We start from the raw sequence: 27844 nt of genomic DNA, 5'->3' as shown, positions 1-27844 counted from the left end.
TTAGTTTCACCTAAGCCGCGCTGAAATCAATGGAAACATAATACAACTAGCTGGTCCAGATCACTCCTCTTATATATTAATCTGGATATCAGTCTTTACAGCTGCACAAAAGAGGAAGCACGTAGACCATGCTTTGCAAAAAATGATGAGGGATAGCAAGAATTGCAGCTGTCAAAGTAATGGGACCCCTGTATAGCTCACCACCACCACCACATAGCAGCCTTAAAATAAATTATGCAATATATGCTTACAGAATCCAGCTTTCTGAAGACAGGAGGGCCCACTGAGCAGAGCAAAGCACCGCACACCAACTTTACACCAGCCAAATAAGCCACAGGACCCTTCTCCTACAACAGGGGAACATGCCCCACTATGAGGAGGAGCTTTGCCAGGATGGCCAGAGGACGGGCCCTTTCTTTGCCCTGAGGCTTTTCATTCTGCCATCAAAGAAGAAGAAAAGAGAAGCAGCAGCCATGCAAGTGCGGAGCAAAACTGAGCGTTATAATCACGTGAGAGAACAGAGTTAAAGACAGTGATGGGCAGGGTGTCAGAGAGAGGCTGCGGAAAATAGCAGCTGCATGAGCAGAGAAGAGGTACAGCCCCTTTCATGGTGCTGTCAGCCCAGCCTTTAATAAACAACCACACTGATTTCTAGTGTACATTTCATTCAACCCAAAGGCAAAGTATCTTCAACACCGGAGGGGAAGAACCCAAGGCACCAAACCTCAAGCCAGTACTTTCGCCACCCTCCATCCTGGACAACTGCAGTCTTTAGCCTTACAACTAAGCCAGCCTCCTGCACTGGGTATCTCACTGGAAGTTCTCACCGCGGAAGGGGGTGGGAAGATCTAGTGCTTGATTTCACTGCGCACACTGCAACGGCAACTGCAGGATGTGTTCAGCATCAGAGACAGGGGGAAAGATGGGGCTTTTTAAAAAAAGAATCACTGGCTTAAAAAAGCAGAGGGGAGGAAAAACAAGCCTCCCCACTTCCCAACCTCGCTTAGATTTTTTTTTTTTTGGTTAAAAAAATAAAAATGGCACCTGCCCATTGCCACCCCGCCACGATTCAAACATTCGAGACATTTAAATATTATTCTGTACATATATAAAAGCCCCCAGACAATGGTGGGGGAGCAGAGGGGGGCATGGCACAAGCCCAGCTTTCGTAAAGAGCGAAGGCAAGAGGGCTCCTTTGCCACAGGCTCTCCCTCCACCCACAAGGTTCACAGTGTTCCAGGTCTGTAGCGCATTGGCTTGAATGGAAGGCGGCAGCAGCAGCAGCAAGAGGAGGAGGAGGAAACAAGCCTCCCTCAAAGGACGTCGGCTCGCTTATCTCGAACACGGCTCCTTGCTTTCGTCCGGGCCTTGAAAGCAGCCGAGTTGTAGAGGTGCTGGTGGGGAGGCAGAAAGAGAAAGAGAGACAGAGGAGGAAATTAGCTGAGGGAACATCAGAAAAATTCTGCCAAATCAGACCAAAAGAGACATGTAGTACAACATTGCGTCTGCAGAAGTTGCTGGCTATGCCTCAGGGGCATTCACAGGCATGGCAAGAACCCCCTCTCCTCTCCCCCCAGCACCTGGTTTTATTATATTACATTCACACACACCCCTCACCCCCTGCCTAAAACACACACATTTACTTGTTTCTACATGTCACCTCCACACCATCTGAAGGCTTGCATTTCAGCCATAATCTGGCTTTGCCACTGCACATTTCTCTAGAGGGCCAGAGTGGTCACATAACCTAAAGGTTGTTACTAGGAAATAGGCTATCTATGGCAAGCTGCCATTGGTGGGGAAAGATGCACACAGGTTTGCTGGTGTTGTAGAGAAGTAAAAAACATCGAACCTTAACAAAGCAAAGCAAGGGAGCTAATGGTAGCAGAAATATTAGGAGCACCGCTGACGTACCTTCTCAAAACGTGATATCTTGCTGGCTTTAATAGCCGCAGCATCCAGCACTAGCGGGGGGCCCAGCTCAAATATCTCACGCAGGAGCTCGTTGTTCTGTGGGCAAGACGACAACACCCATTAGGTGGAAAATCTTGGAGCTGAGGGAACAGCAGCCCAGGTAGACCAGCACAAAGGCAAGGAATAAACCTTAGGAGCGCCACGTGGACTCTTCTGCCCTTACCTGAAGGTGGTGCCTGACCCCAGAGCCAAGAGCCTCTTTGAAGGCATTGTATGTTCTCCTCCTTGCCCAGCTGTCCACATACATACACTCCAGTCCAAACTTGATAGTCTCCTCATGGCACTCCCCATTCTGGAGCAGGGAAGAAAAGGCAGCTGGAGACTCCGTAGAGAAAGAGAAGTTCATCCCACCCCACATCTCACAAGCAAAGCTCAGCACCATGTTGTCTCTCTGAATGCTTCTTAAGAGTGGCGGCTTTATGGACACTACCTCACAGCAGAAGAAAGCTACTCACAGGCATTTCATGCAAGTACCAGCACTACCTCAGTGCCTACCCCAGGGATACTATGCCCTGGAAAGCAGGACAAGAGAGCAGCCCTAAGTGCTCACAGAGAAAACCCTCTACTGGCAGGCTCCCTTCCTCCCTTTCCAGGAACGTGAGGGTAAGCCCACGTGAGACAGATTTTGAAGACCAGGTCATAAGCTTGGAACACATGAAACATTATGAGGGCAAAAAAAGAGGAGAATGGCTCTGAAACATGCACAGAGTGCATTTTTCCTCAGAATAGTCGCAGTCTGTGCATCACAAAGCTGGAGTTAAAGGAGTGCAATTCTATAAAGGCCCTCAAGTCCCTGCACCTTGTTCTTCTGGGAAATCTAATGGTTGAAGCAATGCGGAGGGAGGAGCCCTCTTCTGAACTAGGCAAGGGCGGCATGAGCCAGGCAAGGCACCTCAATGAAATGCAGCACATCGCGGAAGATGGAGCGCTGCTTGCGCCGGTCGGTCTTGGCTCTGTACTTGTTGCTGTCTGTGGCCAGGGCTTTCAGTTTTGTGCAGAGCAGGTCAGTGTCTTCATAAAAGAAATCCTCCTAGGACAAAAAAAAAAAAAGATGAACGGCGTCAAGCAGAAGCTTCAACTTGCAGGCCACTCAAAAGGCAGCGAGAGGTGCAAAGGTTTTACTTTTTGTATCTGTATCTCACAACTCCTTCGGGAAACTCTCTGTGGCCTGAAATGGGGCTCCCGGCACCTGCTGTCCAGGCATGTACTTTTATCAGTCTTTTATCAGTCCACATCCACTTAAGGAATGGGATCCTATGCCTCCGATCTAGGGATCTGAGGAATTCAATTCATGTGAATTCCACTGCAACCCAACCTCCTGGACTAATGTGTAGATTGGAAATTAGTTTACCATTTGGATTTCACACTTATGAATTTTGCAATTCAATGCTCAGTTCAAAAAAACAGCAACAATGTGCTGACATACATTTAGAAAATGTATATTTTAGGATAAAAGGAGTGTTTTGCAATAAAAAGATGGCTGCATACGAAACAACTCATGAATATGTACAAAATGGACAAAGACAAAAAAGTAGACCAATCCACCCCTTCCTCGTATAGACTCACAAATTTTGAGAGGGACAGCATTTTACTCAAGATTAAATTTTCTAAGGCAGTCTTTTATCAACACAAAGCCAAAGGAGATTGCAGGGTTTGCCTCAAATGATTATCATATCCTAAGACACTAAGAGAGCGTGTGTGTGTTCGTGTGCACACAGGGAATGAAACTTGGAAGTTGATAGATTTGGAATTACTGTGATTATTATTTTCTTCACTGGGTCTTCCAACCAGCTTGCAGGCTTCCCATATGCATCTGGTTGGTTACAGTGGGAACAGGAGGCTGGAGTAGATCAGCCATTGACCTGATCCAGAAGGGATCTTCTTAAGTCGCCCCCCCCCCCAGCTTATTGGCAAAGGCCTTGGGGCCACAAGAAGCCAAGATGAGCCTTGCTGCACCAGACCAAAGGCCTATCTAGTCCGGCAACCTGTTTCTCACAATGGGCAATCACAGGGCTCTGTGATACAAAGGCAGCAGACGTTTCTGCTCCCTAGAAGCTGGTGTTCAGTGCAATATTGCCTCCAATAGAGAATGGTCACAAGCAGAAGAGGGACCTCACATGTGTGCGTGCAAATATCAGGAAGTGCTATATCCTACCTCCATGTCTCGAGCCAGTTCAAAGAGCAGTGCAATCGTTTCCCCTGCCACAATCCGAAGGTTGACGTTATCACTGGACAGCATCAGAGGCAACTTGGGTAAGTGACTGTAGAAGGAGAGCACAAGGTAAGAATGTAAGAACAGCCCTGCTCAATCAGGCAAGTGGCCCATCTAGTCCAGCATCCTGGTCTTAGTGGCCAACCAGATGCCCATGGGAAGCCCCTTCCCCATTCTGATCATCAAGCCCACGGTGTGGGGAAGCTACTTCCCCACTTCTTTCCCTACACTCAATCTCAACACTCACTTGTCCAGGATCTTCTTGATCTGGGTGCTTGGGCAGATGGTGAGGAGCAGAGACCATGACTGGAGTGCATTGCAATGCAAGGTCTGGAGCAGAGGACTGTGATGAGAGGGCACCAAGCTGGCATCCGTGCTGCAGGAACTGCCAAAGATGCCTTCTAGGCAGGCAAGACAGGAAACCAAGTCCTGAAGGGGGTGGGAAGTGATCAGTCAGTTCTCACAGAAACAATAAGAGAAACTAAAAAGGATACAATAAACCAGAAGAGTGTCTAAGTTTCTGGTGAACTACGCTGGGGCTTCAGGGTGGCACACAATCTGGGCTCATTGCTGGCAATCAACTCTGAGGGAGCCAGGTTTGCCAATGCAGGAAAGTTGGGTAGACTGCACCCCCTAAAGTTCTATGATACCCTAAGTGCTTTTTCTAGTTCTCTTAAATTCTAGAAATGAAACGCACACCCCAAAGCACTTAACAGTATGTGCTTTCCCCTTGTAAATCTGTTAAGTATTCCTGCGCATGAAGAATGAGTCCATTTTGGTGAATGAAGCCTTAAACAGTTTCAACCTGAATAGATAAGTCCAGCTATGACCATGACCTAATGCAGAGAGCAGCTCATCTTAGTCCCACCTCTCTGGGCTGATCCAAAAGGAATTGGCTCTACCAGTAGTGAGGTAGCCAGTCCTCTGTGTAGCTACAAAAGCAATAGCTAAGCGGTATACCAGAGAAGCAGCATAGGATAAAAACTGTGGGTGGAAAAACCAGGAGCTATTTAATCAGAAGGGACTATGGAAGAGTCTCAATAGACTGAGTTATGCAAGGAATCTCTAGTCAAGGGGCTGTTTCTCAATGCAAAATGAATGGCTTCCCTAAAACACTTAAGGGGCTCAATACTTGGCTAACCACTTTTCAGAAAGTAACAAATACTCTCTGAAACAATTTGAGAGCATGGTGGAGTCGGGCACTCTTACAACTAATCTAGACCTGACAAACTCCAAGGATTAGTATTCAAAGACAGGGTGTTGACACTCTAGTCATGAGTAGACAAAAAGGCCCGGGGGCTGGATCGGGCCCAATCGCCTAAATCTGGCCCGTGGACGGTCAGGGAATCAGCATGTTTTTACATGAGTAGAATGTGTCCTTTTATTTAAAATGCATCTCTGGGTTTGTGGGGCATGGGAATTCGTTCACCCCCCAAAAAAAAATATAGTCTGGCCCTCCACAAGATCTGAGGGACAGTGGACCGGCCCCCTGCTGAAAAAGTTTGCTGACCCCTACTACTACACCACCCCATACAGGAGGGGAGGGAGATCTAGGTTCTTGCTTCACTAGCTACCGCCTGTCAAGTTAAAGCGTTAGTGTAAGTTACCTCCATGTCTGCAGCAGCGATGTAGCAGCACATCCCAAGAGCAGTGGCACACTACCGGGGGAGACGGAAGAGAAAAAGGAAGACAGGATAAGGCAATGTCAAAGCCATTCCGAGTAGCCATTTTAAGAAACCATTTCCCAGAGTGCCCAGTAACATCTCCCTCCCACAAGGTTTGCTCCGAGGCAGAAGAAAAGAGGTGCTACTCACACTTTGCCGAGCAACTGGGCTGGCCGAGGAGTCTGTGAGGATGGTGGTGAGGAGGGGCTTCAGGCTGCGGAACACCTCCTCCCCCTCGGGCCCCGAGCCCATCTGAAGGCACAGTAGTGTAAGGACAGTAGCAGCAAGGGACTGCTCCTCCCCTTTACCTGAGAGGAGGAAGAGAATAAGCTGTCTTTCCCCCTCATGCAAAATATTCAAAACAGCGCTAGTCATGTGCAAGAAAACAGGGAACACGGGACAGTTATGAAACTTATGAATTGTGGGGGCACAGAGCACCAAAAGCGGCATCTTTTCAGCCGCTGGCGCAGTACTGTCTCACAATATTCCAAAGCAGTTTTAAAGGCAAAAGGTTGCCTACAGGATGTAGAACTGGGACAAAGATGCTGTGGCCCTCCAGATGTTGTCTGACTACAACTCCCATCATCCCTGACCATCGGCCATGTTGGCTGAGGCTGATGGGAGTTGTAGCCCAATATCTGGGAGGGTTGCAAAGACTCACCATCTCTGATGCAGAGGGTATTTCAAAGGCAACATCAAGAGGGCAGGCAAGAAGCACGCAAGGTGTTAAAATGAACATAGAGAAGTAAAGCTCTATCCCTTTGCCATATAACAATGGAGATGTCACAGAAACCTACTAGTCCTTCACAGATGGGAGAACAGCAGCACTAACATGCCTCATTTTGTGAGAGAGCCAGGAAGCCTTGGTTCAAAATTCACAGTAAACCTGGGGCGAGTTGCAGTCGCCCTCTGCTCCCACTTGTAACAAGGGGATAATCGCACTAGCCTATCTTATATGGTGGTTGTTAACGATGGATGACAACTTATGTGGAAATGTTTACATTAGCCGCCCAGAGTGGCTGGGGAAATCCAGCCAGATGGGAGGGGTATAAATAATAAATTATTATTATTATTATGCATCAGATATGGTAACTTAACAATCTTTATGCTTAACAGAAGTACCAAATTACAAAAGGACAATAAAAATGACCAGAAGTTACCTTATTTAGAAAAGTATGAAACTGCCAACACAATCCACCCACACCACTTTCATGCCCAGTTGTTTTCAGTGGGAGAGATTTAATTAAAGCAGGTGCTCATTTCTCCTGCTAAAACCAAATGGGACTTGGAAGTGCTTTGGTTAGGCTGGATCAAGTCCGTCAGTATTACATCATGGTGCTGTACTAAAGGTTGCAGAGACCCACCTTTCTTCAGGCACTTCTCTAAGGAGTCCGTGACGGTGAGCCTGCGTTCCAACAGGAAGTCAAAGAGCGTCTTGGAGGAGAAGGCCAGTCGCAGGCTCTCTAGAGCAACCTGCCGTGTCTTGGCACTGGAAAGATGTCAGAAAGAGAGGGATGGGAGTCATAACAAGAGCCATGAATGTGCAGCCCTCCTCACAAGAATCCAAGTTCAGTGCCAAATAAAGTCAGCTCACTCTGAACGATTCTGCAGGTTTACTTCATCTTTCTGACCAGTTCAGCAAATTCTTCACCTGCTACAAAACCCATACTGATTCAGTGTGAAGTTAACGGGTACATGGCATGCGCTCTGAACTGCACAAGAAGCATACCTTTTGTGACTGGGGGAGGGCAGTGTATAGTTCTGAGGTTCAGAACCAACCGCTTCTGCGTATCAGGAACTACACCAGAAGTATACATGATATATACCAGTGTGTACCTCCTAATAATTCCATGGTGTGACAGAGATCAGAACATACGCTAAGTCAATGATGTTCTGCGGACTGTGCAGACCACCACCCCAGTTCAGACGTTCACTCTGAATAATCAAGGCTGCATGGCCAGAAGGGCAGCAGTAATTCATACCGTTGTAGTGAGGAGAAGTGCCAAGCGCTGTGTGCACTTCTGCCAAGTTCTTCTCAATGGAGCTGCACCCAGCCTATCCCGGTTGGCTGTTTACCACTGAAGCAGTCTATACGCTAACAGGGAACACAGTTCTCTGACCACCGCCTCTTAGGCAGCCCAAGTGATGAGTGTTATGTTTCTGTACGTAAGAGCAGGCTTGGAGGAATCAAAACTACTTTCCAGAATTAAAAGTAACTTTTGGGAGGGAAAACTTTAAAGGAGTGAGGAAAAAACAACAGCAATCCAGGGAGGACTGAGCATAAAAGGATGTCTATGTGACATCCTTTTATATATTTGAACATGGCTATCATATCACCCCTTAACCTCCTCTTCTCCAGGCTAAACATGCCCAGCTCCCTTAGCCGTTCCTCATAAGGCATCGTTTCCAGGCCTTTGACCATTTTGGTTGCCCTCCTCTGGACACGTTCCAGTTTGTCAGTGTCTTTCTTGAACTGTGGTGCCCAGAACTGGACACAGTACTCCAGTTCTGGGCACCACAGTTCAAGAAAGACACTGACAAACTGGAACGTGTCCAGAGGAGGGCAACCAAAATGGTCAAAGGCCTGGAAACGATGCCTTATGAGGAACGGCTAAGGGAGCTGGGCATGTTTAGCCTGGAGAAGAGGAGGTTAAGGGGTGATTTGATAGCCATGTTCAAATATATAAAAGGATGTCACATAGAGGAGGGAGAAAGGTTGTTTTCTGCTGCTCCAGAGAAGCGGACACGGAGCAATGGATCCAAACTACAAGAAAGAAGATTCCACCTAAACATTAGGAAGAACTTCCTGACAGTAAGAGCTGTTCGACAGTGGAATTTGCTGCCAAGGAGTGTGGTGGAGTCTCCTTCTTTGGAGGTCTTTAAGCAGAGGCTTGACAACCATATGTCAGGAGTGCTCTGATGGTGTTTCCTGCTTGGCAGGGGGTTGGACTCGATGGCCCTTGTGGTCTCTTCCAACTCTATGATTCTATGATCCTCAGGGGGCATGGAATAAGCTTCCAGAGCCATGGTTTGGCACAACATCTGAATTTAGCTTAAAAACAGCCGATGAGCCTCACCTCTTGTCCATCACATTGTCAATGCACTCCTTCAGTTTATCTTCCACCTCCTCTTGCTGCGCCTGCTCATCCACTGCTTCACCTCCTGTGGAAAAAGAGAAAAAATGGGAGCAGGGGAGGAAAGCGTCAAAGATTGGAACACCCAGACCCACAGCCTGCAGATCTTGTACCCCTAAAGAAAGGGGAGCAAGGGTTGAAAGTGCTGGCAGAAATGCCAGTGGATTCTTTATCGTAGCATTTCAACAGGTTTTATGTTCGAGACGCTTGTTCAACAGGCTTTTGACCAGTCTTGAGTTATGAACTGTCCTGGCAACTGATGTGACATTTAACTGTATCAGCTCAAATGGAATTATACTGTAATTAATGAAGGTTTAGTAACAGCAAAACAAAAAACAAAAAAAAAAAACCACCCACAACCATTTTTTTAAGCCATCCATGCTTTTAATTGCTTTGTTGAAAGCCACTTTGAGTACTGACTCGGTGGAAAAATTTCATACAATGCTTACAAAGCGGTGTCTCTGGAAGTGTGCCTATTATGTGGTCACATGGCGGGGTATATCACATCCATTACAGCATCCTAAAACTCTTTATTTTTATTCTAAGACACTCCACATACCAGTTTGTTGTGTGAGGTGGTTTTTCTTCTCTTTTCTTTTTTTTTGCAAGCTTGTGAATTAGTCTGCAGATGTTATCTGCTAATGTAATTTGCAACCCAAAATAACCAAATTTTGTCACCTTTCCCTGTCTTATGACCTGGAGGAGATTCTAACAAACCTGAACATGTGGTGGAAGTTTTGCTAAAAAGCTCACGTATTCTCCTGTCCCCAATCTTTTTTGTAGAGCAGCAAGTCTTCCTTCTCAATGACTCCCCACCCTGTACCCCCAAAATTATCACACACATCCCTCTAAATTCTAATGGGTGAAAAAAAATTCCAGGAAGAAAAAACACTATTGTGCGGAGCTTCCTGAGGTTTGAAAGTAGTGCTTACAAAATCTAAAGTTTTGCTCAATACACAGAAGGCCAGGGTTTCCGTCCCTAACTTCTGCCCACCCTCACCTGTCACTTCTTCAGTCACACTGGTCGTCTCACTGGCGCTGCTATAGTGACTCAGCACATCACTGGCTGCCTCATCATCACTGGCCTGAGACTCCATCTTTGCAATCCGGTGAGCTCCTAAGCGGAAGAGAGGAGAAAGGGTCAGAACAAGTGAGACGTTCACCTGCATGATTTACAGGATGCATGCTGTGTTTCCCTAGAATGCACCCTGCCTGAAGAATGTGGAGCATGAGACAGGGTCTTCCTTTTCCCTACCTGTGACCAAGGGGGATTACAGATGACTATTTGCAAAAAAGGAATTTACCATGGTATGAAATCCGCCACTTAACAAGCTAAGTGCCCACTCAAAGTAGACGAGATATTTGCCACACTTCTGCACCTAATCAGAAATCTGGGAAAGCAGGAGCACTCAGACCATTGTCCTATCTAGCTCAGTGTTGTCTGGACTGATTGGCAGCTGCCCTCCAGGGTTTCAGACAGAAATCTTTCCCAGCTGGACACTGAGGTCCAGCTCTGAGGGCTTTCTGGAGGTTCCCTCACAGTGAGAAGTGAGGTTACAGAGAACCAGGCAGAGGGACTTCTCAGTAGTAGTGCCTGCCCTGTGGAACGCCCTCCCATCAGATGCCCAGGAACAACAGACTTTTAGAAGACACCTGAAGGCAGCCCTGATTATGGAAGTTTTTAATGTTTGATGTTTTATTGTTTTTAATGTTCTGTTGTGAGCCGCCCAGATGATGATGATGATGATGATGATGATTAGATGCCAAGGATTGAACCTGAGACATATATTTTACCATTAAGTTATGGCCCTTGTCTAATCTTCACCATTTGGCAGGACAATGCCATGGAACCCATATAGATAACCATTTCATTTACTTTGTACTTGTGCAGAAACAACTTTCTAACCATGTGCCAGGATAACAAAGTCATACCTCGGCTCCTGAACAATGCCTTAGGAGTCGAATGTTCCAGCTCCCGAACGATCGAAAACCAGAAGTGAGTGTTCTGGTTTCCAAACGTGTTTTTTTTTTAAGCCAAACGTTTGGCACAGCTTCCGCTATTGTTTCCAGCGCGCCTGCATTTCTGAACGTTTCGGAAGTCGAAGAGACTTCTGGAACGGATTCCGTTCGACTTCCGAGGTATGACTGTACAGACAAACAAGCAACTGCAGAATGGTTTGTTTATATGGGCTCATATGCCCTATCAAGTAGTTCCATGAAGACTGTGATGTGCTGTTGCCTAGTAAGTGATTATCTGTATGCACCCTGACTTGTTAACTGTGTCTGCATTTCCCTTCTAAACAACAACCAAAATGGCACCTTCATTTTAACCAACTATGCTTCTTTTTGTTGTAAAGAACAAGTCTAAGATGCTTCTATGAAACCTCAATCTCACAAGCTCCAGTGAACAATGATACTGTCCAAGACTATACTGCATAAGCCTTAATGGTAAAGTAAGCTAGGGCAGTTCTGCTGCAGAAAAACTGCAGTCACCTGTCAGGAAAGGAAGGGTGGACAACCCTGTTTTCCCACTCACCTAAAGCAAGACGAGTTGCCCAATCCCTTGACATCCCTGGATAGCTATTAGCCGGCTACTGCCTTTGGTTAAAGTCAGCACTGTCAGCTTCGACACACCCTACTGATAAATGTTCAAGGCCTGGACCAGGAGATAATCAGAACCACATGGAAGGGGATGAAGGGGGCCCCCTTTTAACCCTTTTTGACTTTAAGGGACCAGAGCTTTAAAAAAATTATTTTATTTGCTTGCAGCTTTAACAAGGAACAGAAAAGAGGAAGAAAAAAATAAGCAAACTACTGAAAAAAAGGAAAATAATAATATACTATTAACAAACTGCCATATGTTCCCATTGCAAATACAATGCCCATCAGTACATGGATTTTAAAATAGACATGCAAGTTAATATAAGCGTTCGACATGTCCAGATAGGTATCTGCATGAGATTGGCGCCTATATCAAATATGTAACCAAGGAAGTAAGGTCTCTAAACCATTGTGTAATAGATGGTGGATAGCAAAAAAGGATAAGTTTCTTAGCCACCATAAGGACTCAAAGTCCACTTTTGTTATTCAGCCATTAATCCCCATATGGTTAAAATCTGGATCTGTAGGAACCATTTGTTCATACAATTTAGGAGAGGTGTATAAAATTCTAATTCACTTCATAAATTCCTGAGGAAATCCAAATTTTTACAAAGTGACAAATAAAAACTGCCAATATATTTTGTCAAATGATTTTTCAGCACCCAAAGAAATAAGGTGAGTTGGATCCATTCTAGAACTATTTAAAGCTACCAGGAAAAGATGCTTAGGTAAATTCATAGTTATGATTGTTTTCAAAGAGATATAAACAGAAGTAGCCAAGTTGAGAAGCAAGTGGTTAAGAAAATGGAGTATCGTGGTGAAGGCAAAAACATAATAGGACGGCTTCAGTTTGTTAGTTTATTTGTTTCATCCATAGGCTATGATAAAATTGCAAAACCAAAACAACCTAGCACTGCCACAATCAATACACACAGAGCACAACTTCATAAAATGCATGATTAAATTCAGATTGATCCAAATGACTTAGAAGCATAGAGGGGTTAATACCGGGGGCTCATTTCAGCCAGGGTTTGGCATGACCTTCTTGTAATCTGCAAATAAAATTAATCCTCATCTCTTCTGCAAGTTTAACCAGGGATCTCAATTCTTCAATAACTGGAGGAGGAACATCCCTCCCCACCACCACCCCAACGATAGTAGGCAGGTAAAGAAATGGCACAGAATAGTCTCAGTCAGCTATTAGCTGGGATTGCTCAATCGGTAGATCATGAGACTCTTAATCTCAGGATCATGAGTTTGAACCCCGTTAGGCAAATGATTCCTGCATTGCAGGGGGCTGGACTAGATGACCCTTGTGGTTCCTTCCAACTCTAGGATTCTGTCTAGTCTTAAATTGGGGAAGGCATTGGGTAACCAACTGGGGACTCCAGATTTGCAGACAGAAATACATAGCTTCCTATGCTTGAGGTGATAGTTACATATGCCAAAATCCACTATCAAACCACCTCAGTTCCAAGGGGGAGGGGAAACATGCTGAAAACTCAATGTCTACACCAGCATTTTCCAACCTGGTACTCTCTAGCTGTTGCCAACTACAATTCCCATTATTCTGACCACAGGCCATCTTGGCTAGGAATGATGGGAGTTGTAGTCCAAAACCTCAAGAGGGCACCAGATTGGGGAAAGGTGGTCTACACTATCGTCGTTGCTATTTATCATTTGTGTGCAAATTACTTTATTATGCTTCTAAACTTCCTGTCCACCCACCATCTTCATCACAGTCAGTCAACACTCATGGCATAGGGAATGACGACTCAGTGCCACAGAGTGTGGCCTTGAATAAACTTGGATTCCAGCAGATGCTTCACAGGTCCAAGTTCACACTCCCAACTGTTGAACTGTATCAGCAGCTAATCAAAATCACACCGGACTGGACCAACAACTGCGTTAATTTCATTCCTGCTGCAGTAGAATGACTTCAAGGGCCGCGTCTGCCCACAGATCGCAGCAGTTGCCTTACCCTGACGGACAGGTGCAAAGGATCCTAGGCAGGGCACCCTGGAGCAGCTGAGCCGCCTGAGAGAGCTCTGTCACCTCAACTAGCCCCAAGCAGAAGCCAAGGAGGAAGCAGCCTTGGAAGGCAGCCAAGCTGCTACGCTGGGCCACCCGTCCTTCCCCTGCTACGCTCGCAGAAACTGTGATCCATTAGGCTGAATGCAGCCCAAATGTGTTGGTGGGGATTAGCATGGAACAACAAAGATGCTGCCATGATAGTGTCAAATGAGCTACCATAGACAAGCTTTTAATTTATTTATTTTTAAAGCACAGAAAGCAAACCCAAAGCAGAACTGTACAGAAAAGCAAGGCTATTGTTACAACTGGCAGACAATGGCTCAGTCAAACAGCTCAGAACAATTCGACAGCATTGTTTCAGACGTCACGTTTGTAGAAAAGCACTGCTGTGCCTGATGAAATGTGTTAGGACATCCTGGCTTTTGGGTTGCACAAGAGACTGAATCTGTTTGCTATCTCCTATTAAAAACAGCAGTCGTGGAAATGCCAAAGACTGAAAAAGACAAGGCTAGAAAAGGACAAGGACTGAGGCTTTAGGGCATGGGTTGGCAAACTAAGGTCCGCGGGCCAGATCAGGCCCAACTGCCTTCTAGATCTGGCCCGCGGACGGTCCAGGAATCCAGGCAGCCGGCACAGCATGTGTGCACAATGGTTTTTGCAACGCAGCCAGGTTTGGGGGTCAAAAGTGAGGTGGGTGGCTGCTTGAGACAAGCCCCTTCTCCGTCCGTTGCACGCAGCAATATTTTCTTCTGGGGTGGGGAAGAGGGAAAAGGAGCCACAGTTCGGATTTCCACCATGGAGCTGCCAACGACTGACCTCAGGAAGGGCCGTTGCAGCGGCAGGGGCTCGGAGGACCCTCAGTCTGTGGTGGCGGTGCTCCCCACCAAAGGAAGCAGGGAGCACCTGGGCGGCTGCACTCCAAAGCAGTTCTGCACTCTGCTGGGGAGGCTGCTCATTAGCTACATGGTGCGAGCCATTGAAAGGTAAATAGTCACCGCCTCGTCTTCCTTCACGTGGGGAAAAGAGCGTTTTTGCTTGAGTGGCACCAGCCTGACTTAGCGTGGCAAACGGCTTTTCCCTTCACCCACACATGCGCAAACACTCTCCAGGGCTGACAGGAATGGCACGCTTACCTCAGCTCCCCACCCCACCTTACGAGAGAAATAATAACTGTCAACGCATAAAACACAAAGGAAGCAGCGTGGGTGTATGAGGGAACCCTCCCAAAGTCACATTTGGGCAACGTTGGGGTTGGTCCCAATAAGGGTTTTTGCCAAAAATGCGGGTTATAATCATGGCAACATATAGTCCGGCCCCCTCACAAGGTCTGAGGGACAATGGACCGGCCCCCTGCTGAAAAAGTTTGCTGACCCCTGTTTTAGGGCTATGGCAGAATGGAGCAGAGAGAGAGAGAGAGAGAGAGAGAGAGAGAGAGAGAGAGAGAGAGAGAGGAGAGGAAAGGGAATTTGATTCCTGCCCCCCTAGGAGCCAGCTAGACTGCAAAATAGCTGGGATGCTAAAAGCTACTGAATCATCACCCAAAGCAGCAGGCGTTGCTTGCTGAGCAGGCGTGACATCAAGGGAGAAGCCACTCAAGGGTTAAGAGGCTTCTGGCTCAAAGCCCCATACAAGGAGAGGGCTGCACTGGTGACAGCAGCCAGATGAAAGCAGATTGCTGAGTACACAGCTGGGCCCCACAATGAACAGGGCAGCACGTGGCACCCAGCAAGGGAGGCTGGAGCAAGCATTCTGCACCGCCAACTCCAGGGGTTGCTAGCTGCCAATAAGGAACGCAGGCACTCCAGCCCCAAAACAGACAACAGGGCAAAGGGTTTCGTCTCACACGGTGTCCCTCGCAAGAACAATAATTTACCAGCAAAACTACCAAGGGTGGGGGAGAGATGCATGTGCAAACTTTAACATACTCATCCAGCTGAGGTTGTGTTTATTCAGAGAGACTGCAAACGCTTTGCTCCGCAGATGCCAAAAGAACAGTACATTGAGTTCTGCCCAGCTGCAAGGAGAAAGTGGCTTTGCACCATTTGGGGCTTGGGGTGGCTCCTGAAGGCATGTCACCAACACCTTCATGCCACCTAGTGCAGCCTAATCCAATTATGCCTCAAATCTACTACAGCACAGGACTTCCGCCTTCAGGAGTGTGATTAAAGGCAGCTGTGGCTTCAGACATCAAGCCAGCTTTCCCTCCCTCCCTCCCTCCTTTCCACCCATCCCCATCTGCTTTGCTTAACACCCAGCCTGATGAGGAGTTCTGCATCACCTAAAAGCCACCTCACTATTTTGTGAGTCCTAATAAAGTAATTGTCTTCTTACTGGTTTGCAGATTTTTCACTGCTGCCTCAGCTTTCCCAATGCTAATTGCTGCACTGGGGTTGGGAATTTCACAGAGACTGTTGGCTGGGGAAGAAGAGCTTGCATTTCCCTTTGCTTTGTGCTGATCCTGGTACCTACCTCTTCCTACTATTTAATTTTTAAACACAAACCCCGTGGTTACTAATCACATGCATAACATGGCGTGTAGTTAGGTTCTAGTGTAGATCATGTCTAGCACTCTTTTCTTTCACGGCACTCTTCGGCATGTGGTATTTGCCTTGCTAGGCCTCTGATATTCCTGTCAAGAGCAGCCCATTGGAAAGCAAAAGGCCAGGATTCTTAGGTGGCAAAGACTTACAAGCTCAGGAGATAAAGATAGACTATGCAAATAGAACAGGCTAAGACTCACAGAACAGAATCCAGCATATGTTTAACACTCCCACTGAAATCAACAGGATGTAAAAATGCTTAGCACCCAGTGTGCCTTGCTCTTGCCTACAGCAAATGTCTTCTGTAAAGCAATACATGGGAGTTAGATAGAGCAGGGTTGAGGGACTGAAGGCCTTCAGGTATTGCTGGACTGCAACTCCCAACCATTCCTGGCTACTGGCAATGCAGAATGGAGCTGATGGGAATCCAGCATCTCTAGAGGCAGAGAGAGGGAGGCTAAAAAATGGATTAGAACCGGCAAGGAAGCCTGTGAGGAAAAGTCACAACAACATTTGGAGAGTGGGAGGGAAACTTACTGAGATGAGTTTGGGAGGCAGCTCCAGTGTAAAAGGCGTACTTGACAAAATGCAAGAAGAGACAAAATGGTGGTTTCTAAATAAGGACATTTCTGTAAGGCTTTCTTTTTAGGATACTGTCACAGACCTCTTAAATAGAAAGCATAGAGTACATCTCACCATACAGCCCGCCCAACTAAAATACTGTAATTCAAAGAAATAAAGAGCACTATCCACACACTGAACTAAAAGACTTAGGTGCATAAAAATGTTTTTACCTGGTGCTTAAAACACAACACTGGGTGTTGGGCATACAGACGTAGGAAAGGCAGCCCACAGGCAGGCAGCCACCACAGAAAAGGCCTGTCCTCTCAGAAACAATGGGAGAAAAGAACAGTTTCAATTATGGCTGAAAACGTAAGGAAGCCTGAGATCTGTTTCACGTAGTCCATGCCAGACAGCAGCCTATCTGCTGTATTTTAAACCAAATCAGCCTTCTGAGAGTCCTTTCACCCCACAAACAATGCAAGGCAGTAGCCAAGCCAAAGATGCTACTCAAGCATGGATAACTGTGGCCAGGCTATTGTTGACTGCCACAGTACAAAAAGGCTTCAATTTCCAAAAGGTTTCTAGAACCACAACACATGCTTCCAGCACTGCCTCCACAATAACATTCTAAAAAGACCTACTTGAGGATTGCAGCACCCAGGATACACATGCTTCCAGACTGTTACATAAGCAGCATCAGCTTCTATCTGTAGAGAGAGTATTGCACACTTTCCAGATGACACCACAGTCAAGCTGAAAGACAGATGCTGATTCCCAGAGAGTTCCACAGCACACAGGTAAGAAGCAGGTGCTTCTCCCGCTGCTGATGTCAAAAAGTAAACATAAAAGGACTGGGACACTTACAGCTGTGTGTTCTTAGGGGCAAACAAATTTGTTTAGTACACCTGTAAAGGTCACAAAGTGCTATGTTTCTTTCTCCCTCCCCCACCCACCCACCGCATTGTAGGCAATTTTTAAAGCAGCACAGAAAAAAGCACAATGCAAAGCCACCCTTCCACAAATGTACGGTAATTGTTTCCAACCTTCCAGATAATTTCACTTTATTGTGCCATCCACAACAGAATTTTTTCCTAGATGGCTAGCAATGCTGCTTGGCCCACTGAGCCATACACTGGCCTGGCCTGAGCTATACCAGAAGGTACACAGAAGTCACACAGCGGGTAATTCCAGCCAAGGATTATAATTTTACACAGGGGTTGACCAGCGTGAGATACAGTCAATCCAGGTGTCTACAGACTTTGAAGAATTAAACACAGGATAATAAAGCTACCGTAATGCTTACCTTCTATAATTGCACACTCTCCCGTATTTGCTCTATTACACCTTATAACTTGAAGATGTCTGGACACAAACAGCTTAGATTGCTTAAAGCAGAGCTTCACTTCTCAAGGTTGTTCCAGTTTCATGTGTTAGCAATAAATAGGAACTACTCAGTGGCGGCCCATAGCTGTAAAATTATTTTCTAGTTGAGCAATGTAAGGTTCCATCACTGGAGGCCCTTAAGAGCCATTTGTTTAAAACTGCCTTCTCTCTATCTCTCAAACAGAGGAATTAATTTTAAGCTGCTTATCTGATTTTATAATTTTTCTGGAAATGTTTGTGATTTGAATGACCAACAGTAACACTAATTTGGTAATGTTATTGCATCTAGGTAACAGATTATTGACTACACATTGGAATTTTTTATGCCGGAAGCTGCTTTGGGAGAATTTGACCCTGAGTTTGAGCCTATTATTTGCTTTAAATAAACACTTCAAAGAACACAGTCACCAAATGGTTGTTATAAGAAAGCAAAGCATCTGATAAGAGATTTACACCAAGGTATATAACATATGGTTAGCTTCTTTATGGACTTGGAAGCTAGAAAGTTTAACCATCACTCTCTGTAGCCTAGATGTTTCCGAGATACGAAAACAATGCCAGGACTCTACTATTTCATGCTGCCACCAGACTGAAGGCCCCTCTATGCAGAGCAATTTACATTTTTTCTCCCTTATTTTCTATGTACAGAGAACTGTCTTACATGTCTGGGGTCACTAACTTTTTAAAGCCCTTGGGCACATTTGGATTTTTGAGCACATGTAATAGGCACCACCCCTAAAGTCACTTCTCTGATCTCCTTCAGATCAGCCTCCTCTCTGCTTCCCTCCCCCCAGACAAAAAGAGTGCAAACACACACTTTGCTTTTACAAGGATAAATATCAGATTGAGTAGAATTAATCTGAGCCTTGAAAAGACACAAGCTTGGAAGTAGGTACATAGGAAGCTGCCTTATATACTGCGTCAGGCCAGCTATCCATCTAGCTCAATATTATCTACACCAGGCATAGGCAAACTCGGCCCTCCAGATGTTTTGAGACGACAATTCTCAACATCCCTGACCACTGGTCCTGTTAGCTAGGGATGGTGGGAGTTGTAGTCCCAAAACATCTGGAGGGCCGAGTTTGCCTATGCCTGATCTACACTGGCAGCAGCTTCATCCATCTCATGACCCATCCATGGGGCTATGAGAGAGAGGTGCACCAGGGGAAGACCTCAAGAGCACCATTGCCAGGATAGGTAGGCACCATGCTGGCAACCCCTGATGGGGATGGTGGTAAATTATGGGATCTCACCCACCTGAAGTGGTATGGACCACAAAACAGGTTTACGACCTCAGTAAGAACTAAGACTGCAACAGCAGAACAAACAGGAAAAGCCCAGCATCCAACTGTAAGACAAGCTAGATGAGCATGCAAATAGAGAGAAGGGTGAGCCCACATGCCTGAACTATTGCTTACAAGTAGCCAAGCTATGCTATATAAAAGCAACAAGTCCTAAGAAAGGGCATTCTTTCTTACTAACTGGCCAAAGAAATCAGCAAACTGCAATCAGTTTATCATATGGATTAATCAGATGCATCCCTATCTGCCCCAGGAACTGCTCCGGGGTTAGAAAGTGGCAACCAGAAGATATGGAATAAGCATTTCAGAACAAATGTATGCTATAGGAACATGCAATTACTTCTGTCAAGTTGTGTTTCTTTCCACCTTCCTCTTATCTGGAAGGCTTAATTTGTGGCTTATTGTTTTCCATTGCTCAACTGTTATAGGCAGCCCTGCTGGATCATACCAAAGTCCCATAAAGGACAATCTCATGCTACCCAGACCGGACAACCAGATGCCTCCGTGAAGCCCAGCAGCAAAGGCCAAAGCCACTTCGGGAGTTTCAGAAGCACTTCCACAGCAGGGCAAAACAGGAAGCCTGAACGCATGTGCTTCGCCTCGCACGCAGGGGGATGCATGCACATGAGACAGAGATACACGTGTCACTTTCGGAAACACCGCCATGGTTTTACGCGTCGGACTAAAGCCCTTTTGACACTCCGCTCTGCAGTGAAGCGCGGCAGCAGGAAGTGAGAAAGGGAAAGGCGCCTTGGGACGGGATGTGCAACTGGAGAACGAGGAAACAGAGAAGCCGGGCGGCTTCTCTCAAATGCCACGTGGTGAGGGGTTGGGGACAGCCGTGCTCCCAACGAGCCCGGAGACCACCCGTACTCCTCAGTGGGGCCGAGAGCCCCCCGCACCCTTTGAAATGCCTTCATTGGAGAAGCTCCGCTCGGGCGGCTCCCGCTTCTCTAGTCGAGGCGCGGAGGCTGCCTGGGCAGCTGCCTACTGAGCCCTCCTCGTACCCCGTTCCCACATCAACACCCGGGCCCCTCCGCCCTGCGGAAGAGAGAGATGGGCAGCGGAGAGACTGGTCTGGGCGGAGGAGGTGGAGATCTGCCCCGCAGGCGAACGCGCGCCAACCTCGTCCGGACACGCGGCGCAACAGCTGTCCGGGATCCCCGGGCGAAGCAGAAGCGCGCGCGGACCAAGCACCTGATCCGGATTTCTATTTCTCCTAAGCAGAGTGACTCCGGCGCCCGCCACCCCACCTCCCGGCCAAACCCGGCCGGAGGGAGGGCGAGAAGCAGCCCCCGACTCCCCGCGCTCACCTCGGCCGCCCCGGCGGGCTCCGTCGCCCCGGCGTGAGCGGGGCATGGCCGGGCTGGGCGGTTATCAGGAGGCGACTCGGGGCCCGGAGGAATCTCTGCGCTGCTGCGGGTTGACGGGGCCGGTTGCTGCCTGACGAGGGAACCACGCCGCTTGCTCCACCATCTTCCTTCTCTGGATAGATCACTCGCCCTCTTCCCGCTCCTCCTCCTCCCTCCAAGCGGGTGCCGGTGCCGCCGCCGCCGTGTCCTCTGGGAGCTGGAGTCCTGGCAGGCCCGCCTTGCTGAGCCAGCGAGCTTTGTGACAGCGCTACGGCTGGACTACGAGCCCCATGATGCTCTGCGCGGCTTGACCACAGGGGCTTGCTGGGAAGCGTAGTCACACGGATCAAGGCGCGCACTAGCAACGCTTGGCAGGGCCCAAACATACTACAACTCCCAGAAGCCTGCGGTCTACGTTTCGGCGCCTGGGCTGGACCTGTGGCTTCGGCGTCGCCCGCGCGGCTCGTGCAGAGTTAGGCGCTGGAATGTGTTGGCGCTCGCGCTCTCTAGCGGGGAAATGGCGCGAGGGCGGAGGCGGATTAAATTCCACAACTTTATTATGCAGAAGTTCAGGACGGATTTCTTTCCAACCCGGCGACTTGGCGACCGAGGCGTGGATTTCTCTCAAGTCCCATTTTGTCACCGTACCTTTAGTTCATTAACTCAAAGGACCGGCATTGCTAAGGAGGAGCGTTTGTCCTCCCCGCAGGAGGATGCAGTGGCATTACAGAGCAGGCTGGCTGCAGAAATCGGAGCACAGCCTCGGCGTGGAGGAGCTGCAAGCATTTGCGTTGCTCCACCCGAAAGAGCGATGTCCGCTTGGATCTTCCTGCGGCAGGAGTCGCGCGCCCATTAATGGCAATACAGCGGTGCCTCGCAATACGAAATTAATTCGTTCCGCAAGTTTTTTCTTCTTGCGAGTTTTTCGTCTTGCGAAGCACGGTTTCCCATAGGAATGCATTGAAAATCAATCAATGCGTTCCTATGGAAACCGCCTTCAGACCAGGTCCGGGGACAGTCTGTCCCCCGACCTCTTCTGAAGGCTGGGGGGGGGGGGGACAAGGGCTTTTCTTCCCACCGCCAGCCTTCAGAAGGCTGTTCTGAAGGCTGGCGGTGGGAAGAAAAGCCCTTCTCCCCACCTCCCGCCCCGCAAGCTCCGGGGACAGGAGGGCTTTGCTGCCGACCGCCAGCATTTTAAAAGCCCCCGGGACAGCGGAGACTTCTCCGCTGTCCCGGGGGCGATTTTAAAATGCTGGCGGTCGGCAGCGAAGCCTTCGCTGCCAACCGCCAGCATTTTAAAAGCCCGCCCGGGACAGCGGAGGTCTTCTGAAGGCAGGCGGTGGGCAAAAGTCTTTGCTCCCCCCCGCCTGCCTTCAAAAGCCGTCCGGGATAGCGGAGAAACGCGCTGCGCTTCTCCGCTATCCCGGGAAGGCAGGCAGGGGGGAAGCAAAGACTTTTGACCCCCGCCGGCCTTCAGAAGAGGTCCAGGACCTCTTCTGAAGGCCGGCGGTGGGCGAAAGTCTTTGCTCCCGACGGCCAGCATTTTAAAAGCGGTCCGGGATAGCGGGAAAGCGCAGCTCCGGGGGAAAGCTCCCTGCTATCCCGGACCGCTTTTAAAATGCTGGCGGTGGGGAGCAAAGCCTTTCGGCCCCCGCCGGCCTTCCTGGACCTCTTCTGAAGGCCGGAGGGGGGCGAAAGGCTTTGCTCCCCACCGCCAGCATTTAAAAGAGGTCCCCGGAGATTTCCCTATGGGCTTTCTTTTTCGTTTTGCGAGGCGTTCGTCTTGCGAGGCACCACTGTAGTTCTCGTCGTGGTCGCCTTCTGGTGGGTGGCGCCACTTCGTTTCCTTTCTGAAAATTTCAGCACCTTCCCTTCCTGCCACACCTTTTAGTAAAGTTGCTACTAGAAGGCTGCTGTCATTTCAGGTCCACCGCACTCTTCAGCCTTTCCGAATATGTCTGTGCTTAATTATATTTCTGTGCCTGTTCCAGCCTGCTCCGTGGCCTCTCTTCCGATGCCCCCACGTCGAGCAGCAGCTCTCCTCCGGATTGACTAAAACTGTTGCAGAATTCTTCCCTTTTTATTCACCACTGGTAAGCACCATTCTCAAGTCTGCCCCTCCTCCGCCCATACTGACAACCCCCGGGGGATTTCTTTTCAGCTGCCATCTTACATGAAAGGGCGATCTGTTGAATTTAGTGGGTCTTTTAAAGTTTGGGTGCTTCCAGACAAGAATTTGTTGTGGAACTGGCACACGAACATATTTGCAGTGTCCGGTGTCATCAAAACAGCAGCCTGTACTTCAATAAATATGTGAACAAATCTGGGGTTCCCTTTACCATGGAATATCCAATAAATATTTATCACCTGTTGCACATCCACAGTCACCGCTGGTGTGAAAAGTCATCCATTTATTTTGTTTCATGGTGGGTGGTTTGTCACAAGTATGGTGATGTTTCTGGCAGGTGGTCTACACTTCTGTTTTGCTCCTTACCTGGGTACAGGGTTTGTTTCCAATGACAAACAAAAGACGCTTGTATCCACCTATTGCCACATGCTGAAAGCATGCTTGATTCAAACAACCTGGTTCGGAGGAGCTATCCTCTCAAGACCTTCACAATGTGCAAGATTACCTTGGAGTCTGTCATCACAGTACATACACCAGACGTACAACAATCCAGTGATCTTGCACAAGACCTCATTATGATAGGTCACAATCCCACAATACATTTAAACTTTTAAAGCACACTGCTTCCCCCTGGAAACTCTGGTTTGTTAAGGTTGCTGGGAATTGTAGTTCTACAAGGGATAAACTACAATTCTCAAGATTCTTTGGGGGAAGCCATGTGCTTTAAATGAATGGTGTGAGTGCGATAATGATTTCAATATTTCATTGCAGTTGTGCGTTTCCACCTCCAACTTCAACTCCACCAAATCAAATTCCAGATTGATATAGGTAAATGCCACTCTTTCACAAAACCTCAGTGTTGTTATTGTTTTTTTAAAAAATAAATGGATATTGCCCCCCCCCGCATCCCTTGAAAGTACAAGCCTATTGTGAAGCATGATAACTAAGGGCTGGTAACATTTGCTATTGTGTATTTCTGGTGAATTGCATATTTAAAGATACAGAAATAAAGGGCAGGGCTTTCGGAGGGGAGAGACAAAAACCGCAGCCCATGTGCATTCTGTGTGAAGCTCTGCCCCTTGGTATGAATGGCAAGCAGTGTCCATCCCTGGGGTCAGAAGTGCATGAAGGCTAGTGTGCCAATCACACACTGAGAAAAACCAGGCCTGATTGTTTAGACAATTCAACAGAGTTCAGTGCCAGATGCATAGCATCCAGTGTCTGTCATGATGGTAAACATATAAAAATGAACTAAATAGTTGGCAACCTAAATGGTGTTCCCATATTCCCAGAAATCTGTATAAAGCCCTTTCTGGAAGTATCCCATGTGTGCATGATAAGATCTAGCTGTTAGTAAATGTGTTTGGGGTTACACCCTAACTAGAGTGTCTCATTGAACTCAGTAGAACTTGTAAGCAAATACGCTTAGGAACACTCTGTCAGGGTGTACCTCAGGTGTGACATTGACAGTGCCTTTCAACGTTGTACTGCTGCATAATGGAAAGAAACTGAACAGGTGCATGCCCTGTTACTGTTGGAGAAAGTGTTACCTATTGAATTTCTTCTTGTCAGGAGGAAAGGTGGCTTAAATCTAACTTGGAATTGCCCTTGTTTTGATTAACGTGTATGCAAATACATTCAAGGAAACAAAATTGGTTGGGATATCTATTTTCCAAATCAACATATTCTCAGCAATAACTTCTCTGTTCCTAGACTGTGTAAATAGCCAGACATTTTCTTGGCAGCGCCCCCATTCGCTTGCTTGTTTTAAAAAGTATTTTTACTTTGCTCTTCTTCTTTTTTAAAGGGCTCTTAGAGCAGCTTACAACAATCATAAGAAGACAGTCCACACCCTTGAACTTTCAGTCTAAAAGACGCAGCCCAAAAGGAAAAGGGATTGGGCAGGACAAGGAAAAAAACTAAATTCAGACACTATTTCTTATAAGTGTTATTTCAAATAAGTTTGAGTAAGAGCTTTCTTCTAGCACGTAAGGTTGAAGCAAGCTCCCTGCAGCTGCTCTCTCTCTGGCCAAGGGACGGGACCAAGTTGGTCTCCACTTTGGCATGATGTGGGTGTGTAAACAGCAGTTTCCCAGTGGACCTTGGTTTCCTGGCCACATGCCTTTAAAGCTGCAAAGTAGGCAGAAAGCAGCAGGTACTGCTTTTCTTCAGATGCGGCCTAAAGAACATAGAGCTTTGATCCATTTAAGGTGTGCATCCTCATTCTGTGCCCCCAGGCTGTGCACTTCCTTGTAAGTCTCTCTTTTGCTCTGTTGCCCACACCTTTAGGGATTCTGCTCTTCTGAAGTGCCTTCTTTTATCCCTTTGTGGATGTGGCTGACCTCGGCTTGAAGTTCCAGTTATAACCCTGCAAACAGTCTCCATAGGCTCTTGCTCTCTTGCACTCTGCGCTGGCTGTTTCTTCTTTCTTTCTTTTAGCTTTTTCCTCCCTTGGGGCTTGTTCACTGGGGAGGGTTTCTGAGAATGTGGGGCGTAGCACCCATCAGGCCATTTACAGGAAGGGGAAGGCTCCTGAGTCAGGGCCAGCTCGGACTGGGTGGGAGCAATTTCCTAACTTGACATTGCATCATACTGATTTTTTAAAAACAAAATATTCTGAGTGTTTTGTGTCAGCTGGGACCTGGGGAAGGGGCCAACCCACTAGTTGAAGGAGCTGGAAAAGAAAGAGGTACTTAAGGAGGTCCACTCAGATAAGTCTCCCATGAGCAACTGTACCCCAGGCCCTCTAAACTTCTCCCTCCTCCAGAATTATTCCTGACACGTGAGCTCTGGGTAAATATTTGGCCAGTGGGGTCAGGGGGGCTCTGTGCCTTTGCTTCCTGCTGGGATATTCCTGTGTGCACAGCCCAGCTGGCAGATCCATTTAGCCAAGCTGCAAAGGCTGGTCCTGCCGGTGGGAATCATGCAGGCTGTGGGTGCTCTGCTCCTTCTGTTGGGCTGTACCTTCAGCACAGGTAAGAAACTTCTCTCCCATTTCTGAGTATATGCTGACTAGAGGTGGGTAAGAATTCCTGGTGAGGGGCTTCCACTCTGGGCCGCCTCTGAACTGTCAGTATTTTATGGGACAGATTCAGTTGTATACTGAAAATTTAGGTTTGCATGATTATATATATGGGACGCGGGTGGTGCTGTGGGTAAAAGCCTCAGCGCCTAGGGCTTGCCGATCGAAAGGTCGGCGGTTTGAATCCCCGCGGCGGGGTGCGCTCCCGTTGTTCGGTCCCAGCGCCTGCCAACCTAGCAGTTCGAAAGCACTCCCAGGTGCAAGTAGATAAATAGGGACCGCTTACTAGCAGGAAGGTAAACAGCGTTTCCGTGTGCGGCTCTGGCTCGCCAGAGCAGCGATGTCACGCTGGCCACGTGACGCGGAAGTGTCTCCGGACAGCGCTGGCCCCCGGCCTCTTGAGTGAGATGGGTGCACAACCCTAGAGTCTGTCAAGACTGGCCCGTACGGGCAGGGGTACCTTTACCTTACCTTTTTATGATTACAGTGGATTAAAGTGCTCTAGTGTGACAAATCCCTTGTGGTTTGGAAAGTGATGGGGAAACAGGCTGAAAAGTGTGGAACAAACACTTGATTAACAGGAAGACTTATAAACACTGCAAGCAAATGGTGAATTCTGCGTGTGTGGTTGTATAATTCCCCATGAGCAAATCAAAAACAAATGCGCAGTAAACATTAACCACAGTGTAAGCTTTGTGCATGTGAATTGGAATGGATGTTCAATAAGCAGGCTGTCTGGAAGAGCCTCTAGTCCTGTTGAAGCACACAATCTGAGCAGAGTGAGGAAGAGAACTGGCTTGTCTTCCTCCCAACTCTTGCTATCCCAATCTCTCATGTCCCCTCAGAGCTCTAGATAAGCAAGCAAGAAGCAATTGCTAAGAGCAAACACAATGGGTGGAACTCAAAATTGTGCTAAGGTGGTTGTTTCATCTGTGCAGGTATTTCTGTTTGCTAGATAGAACAATCTCTCCTCTCCTCCCTCCATGCCCTGCTTTGGGGCTTCTCCAGACTCCCTCACCTCCCAGAGCTGATTTGGAGGGGGCGTGGAGGCACATGGAGGGAGGAGAGAGGGGAACAGCCCCATAGTGCTGGTGGGACTTGTTGCACTGGTTCCGGCTAGAGCAACAACTGAGTTGAATCTGGCCCAACTTCTAGGCAGTGTCTCTGCCTCCCTCTCTCCCCTGGCAGGGCTCAAGAGCCTTTGACAGATTCATCACCAACATTCAGTGGGTCTGAATTTGGCAATGCAGTTCTATAGCTAATGCATGCAAAAAAAATGTACTCAACTAAAATGTGCAAAACCCCCCACATATTAATGAAAAATAACATTAATATTACATCAGGAGAAATTGCTTTCCAAAACTGTGTATATTATGAGAAATTTGCAGATGATTTTTCTTTTTTAAAAAAAATTTGCAAAGCAATGTGTAAATGAGGAGAACAGAATTTAAGACTGGGAAAAAATGAGAAATGGAAAGAAACCAAAACTGACAGATTTCTCCATCCCCAGCTCCAAAACTGTCCCTTACTCCTTGGCTTCACAAACTGCTAGAAGATCACATCTTAAGTGTTAGGAGCCCTGCTTGCTTGCTTGTTTCTCTGGATTGTGCCCTGCATCTTCTGAAGCTGGTTGGATTCTCGATTCTTTTCAAGGAGCCAGAGCAATGTGCATTTTAAAAATGTCTTTCCAGGCCAGCGTTCTCCTCTGAATGACTTCCAGAAACTAAAAGCGACTAAGCTAATCCATTTGTCCTACCAGAGGGCGGAGCAGCCCAAGGCCTTAGAAGAGTGTGCACGGGGTTGTGTCTTGTGGCTTGACTGCAGGTAAGAGGCAAAGCCAGAACACTGGGTGCACAAGGGCACAGGAGCTACAGAATCATACCGGGATGAACAGAAGGACCTGCCTTTGGTCCCAGGAGATGGTCTGAAGGCACG

General features: G+C 47.6%; 2 protein-coding genes across 4 annotated transcripts in view; one reads left to right on the top strand and one right to left on the bottom strand.

Moving 5' to 3' along the window:
* Window positions 1–51: 51 nt before the first annotated feature.
* Window positions 52–20964, bottom strand: IFRD2 (interferon related developmental regulator 2). The gene is made up of 12 exons (XM_053377436.1): window positions 20721–20964; window positions 9985–10101; window positions 8928–9012; window positions 7215–7339; window positions 6001–6158; window positions 5794–5844; window positions 4434–4615; window positions 4130–4235; window positions 2867–3004; window positions 2138–2266; window positions 1915–2010; window positions 52–1394 (listed from the first exon to the last, which is right to left on the bottom strand). The coding sequence occupies exons 1-12, from the start codon at window positions 20764–20766 to the stop codon at window positions 1314–1316; spliced, it is 1314 nt and encodes a 437-aa protein (XP_053233411.1). The 5' UTR covers window positions 20767–20964; the 3' UTR covers window positions 52–1313.
* A 3302-nt stretch (window positions 20965–24266) lies between these two features.
* MST1 (macrophage stimulating 1) overlaps window positions 24267–27844 on the top strand; it is a 21983-nt gene continuing 18405 nt past the window's right edge. For 2 of the 3 annotated variants that reach the window (XM_053377424.1, XM_053377423.1), the window contains exons 1-2: window positions 24269–25862; window positions 27601–27733. In XM_053377424.1, the coding sequence (XP_053233399.1) occupies window positions 25811–25862; window positions 27601–27733 (185 nt within the window). In that variant the 5' untranslated portion in view covers window positions 24269–25810. Of the gene's footprint in view, window positions 25863–27600; window positions 27734–27844 lie in introns of all 3 variants that reach the window. The other variant, XM_053377422.1, reaches the window with a different exon arrangement.

This window comes from Podarcis raffonei, chromosome 2, assembly GCF_027172205.1.
Source record: "Podarcis raffonei isolate rPodRaf1 chromosome 2, rPodRaf1.pri, whole genome shotgun sequence".
NCBI classification, from domain to species: Eukaryota; Metazoa; Chordata; class Lepidosauria; order Squamata; family Lacertidae; genus Podarcis; species Podarcis raffonei.
Note: the sequence above shows the minus strand (reverse complement) of the source record. Positions and strands in the feature narration are given on the sequence as shown.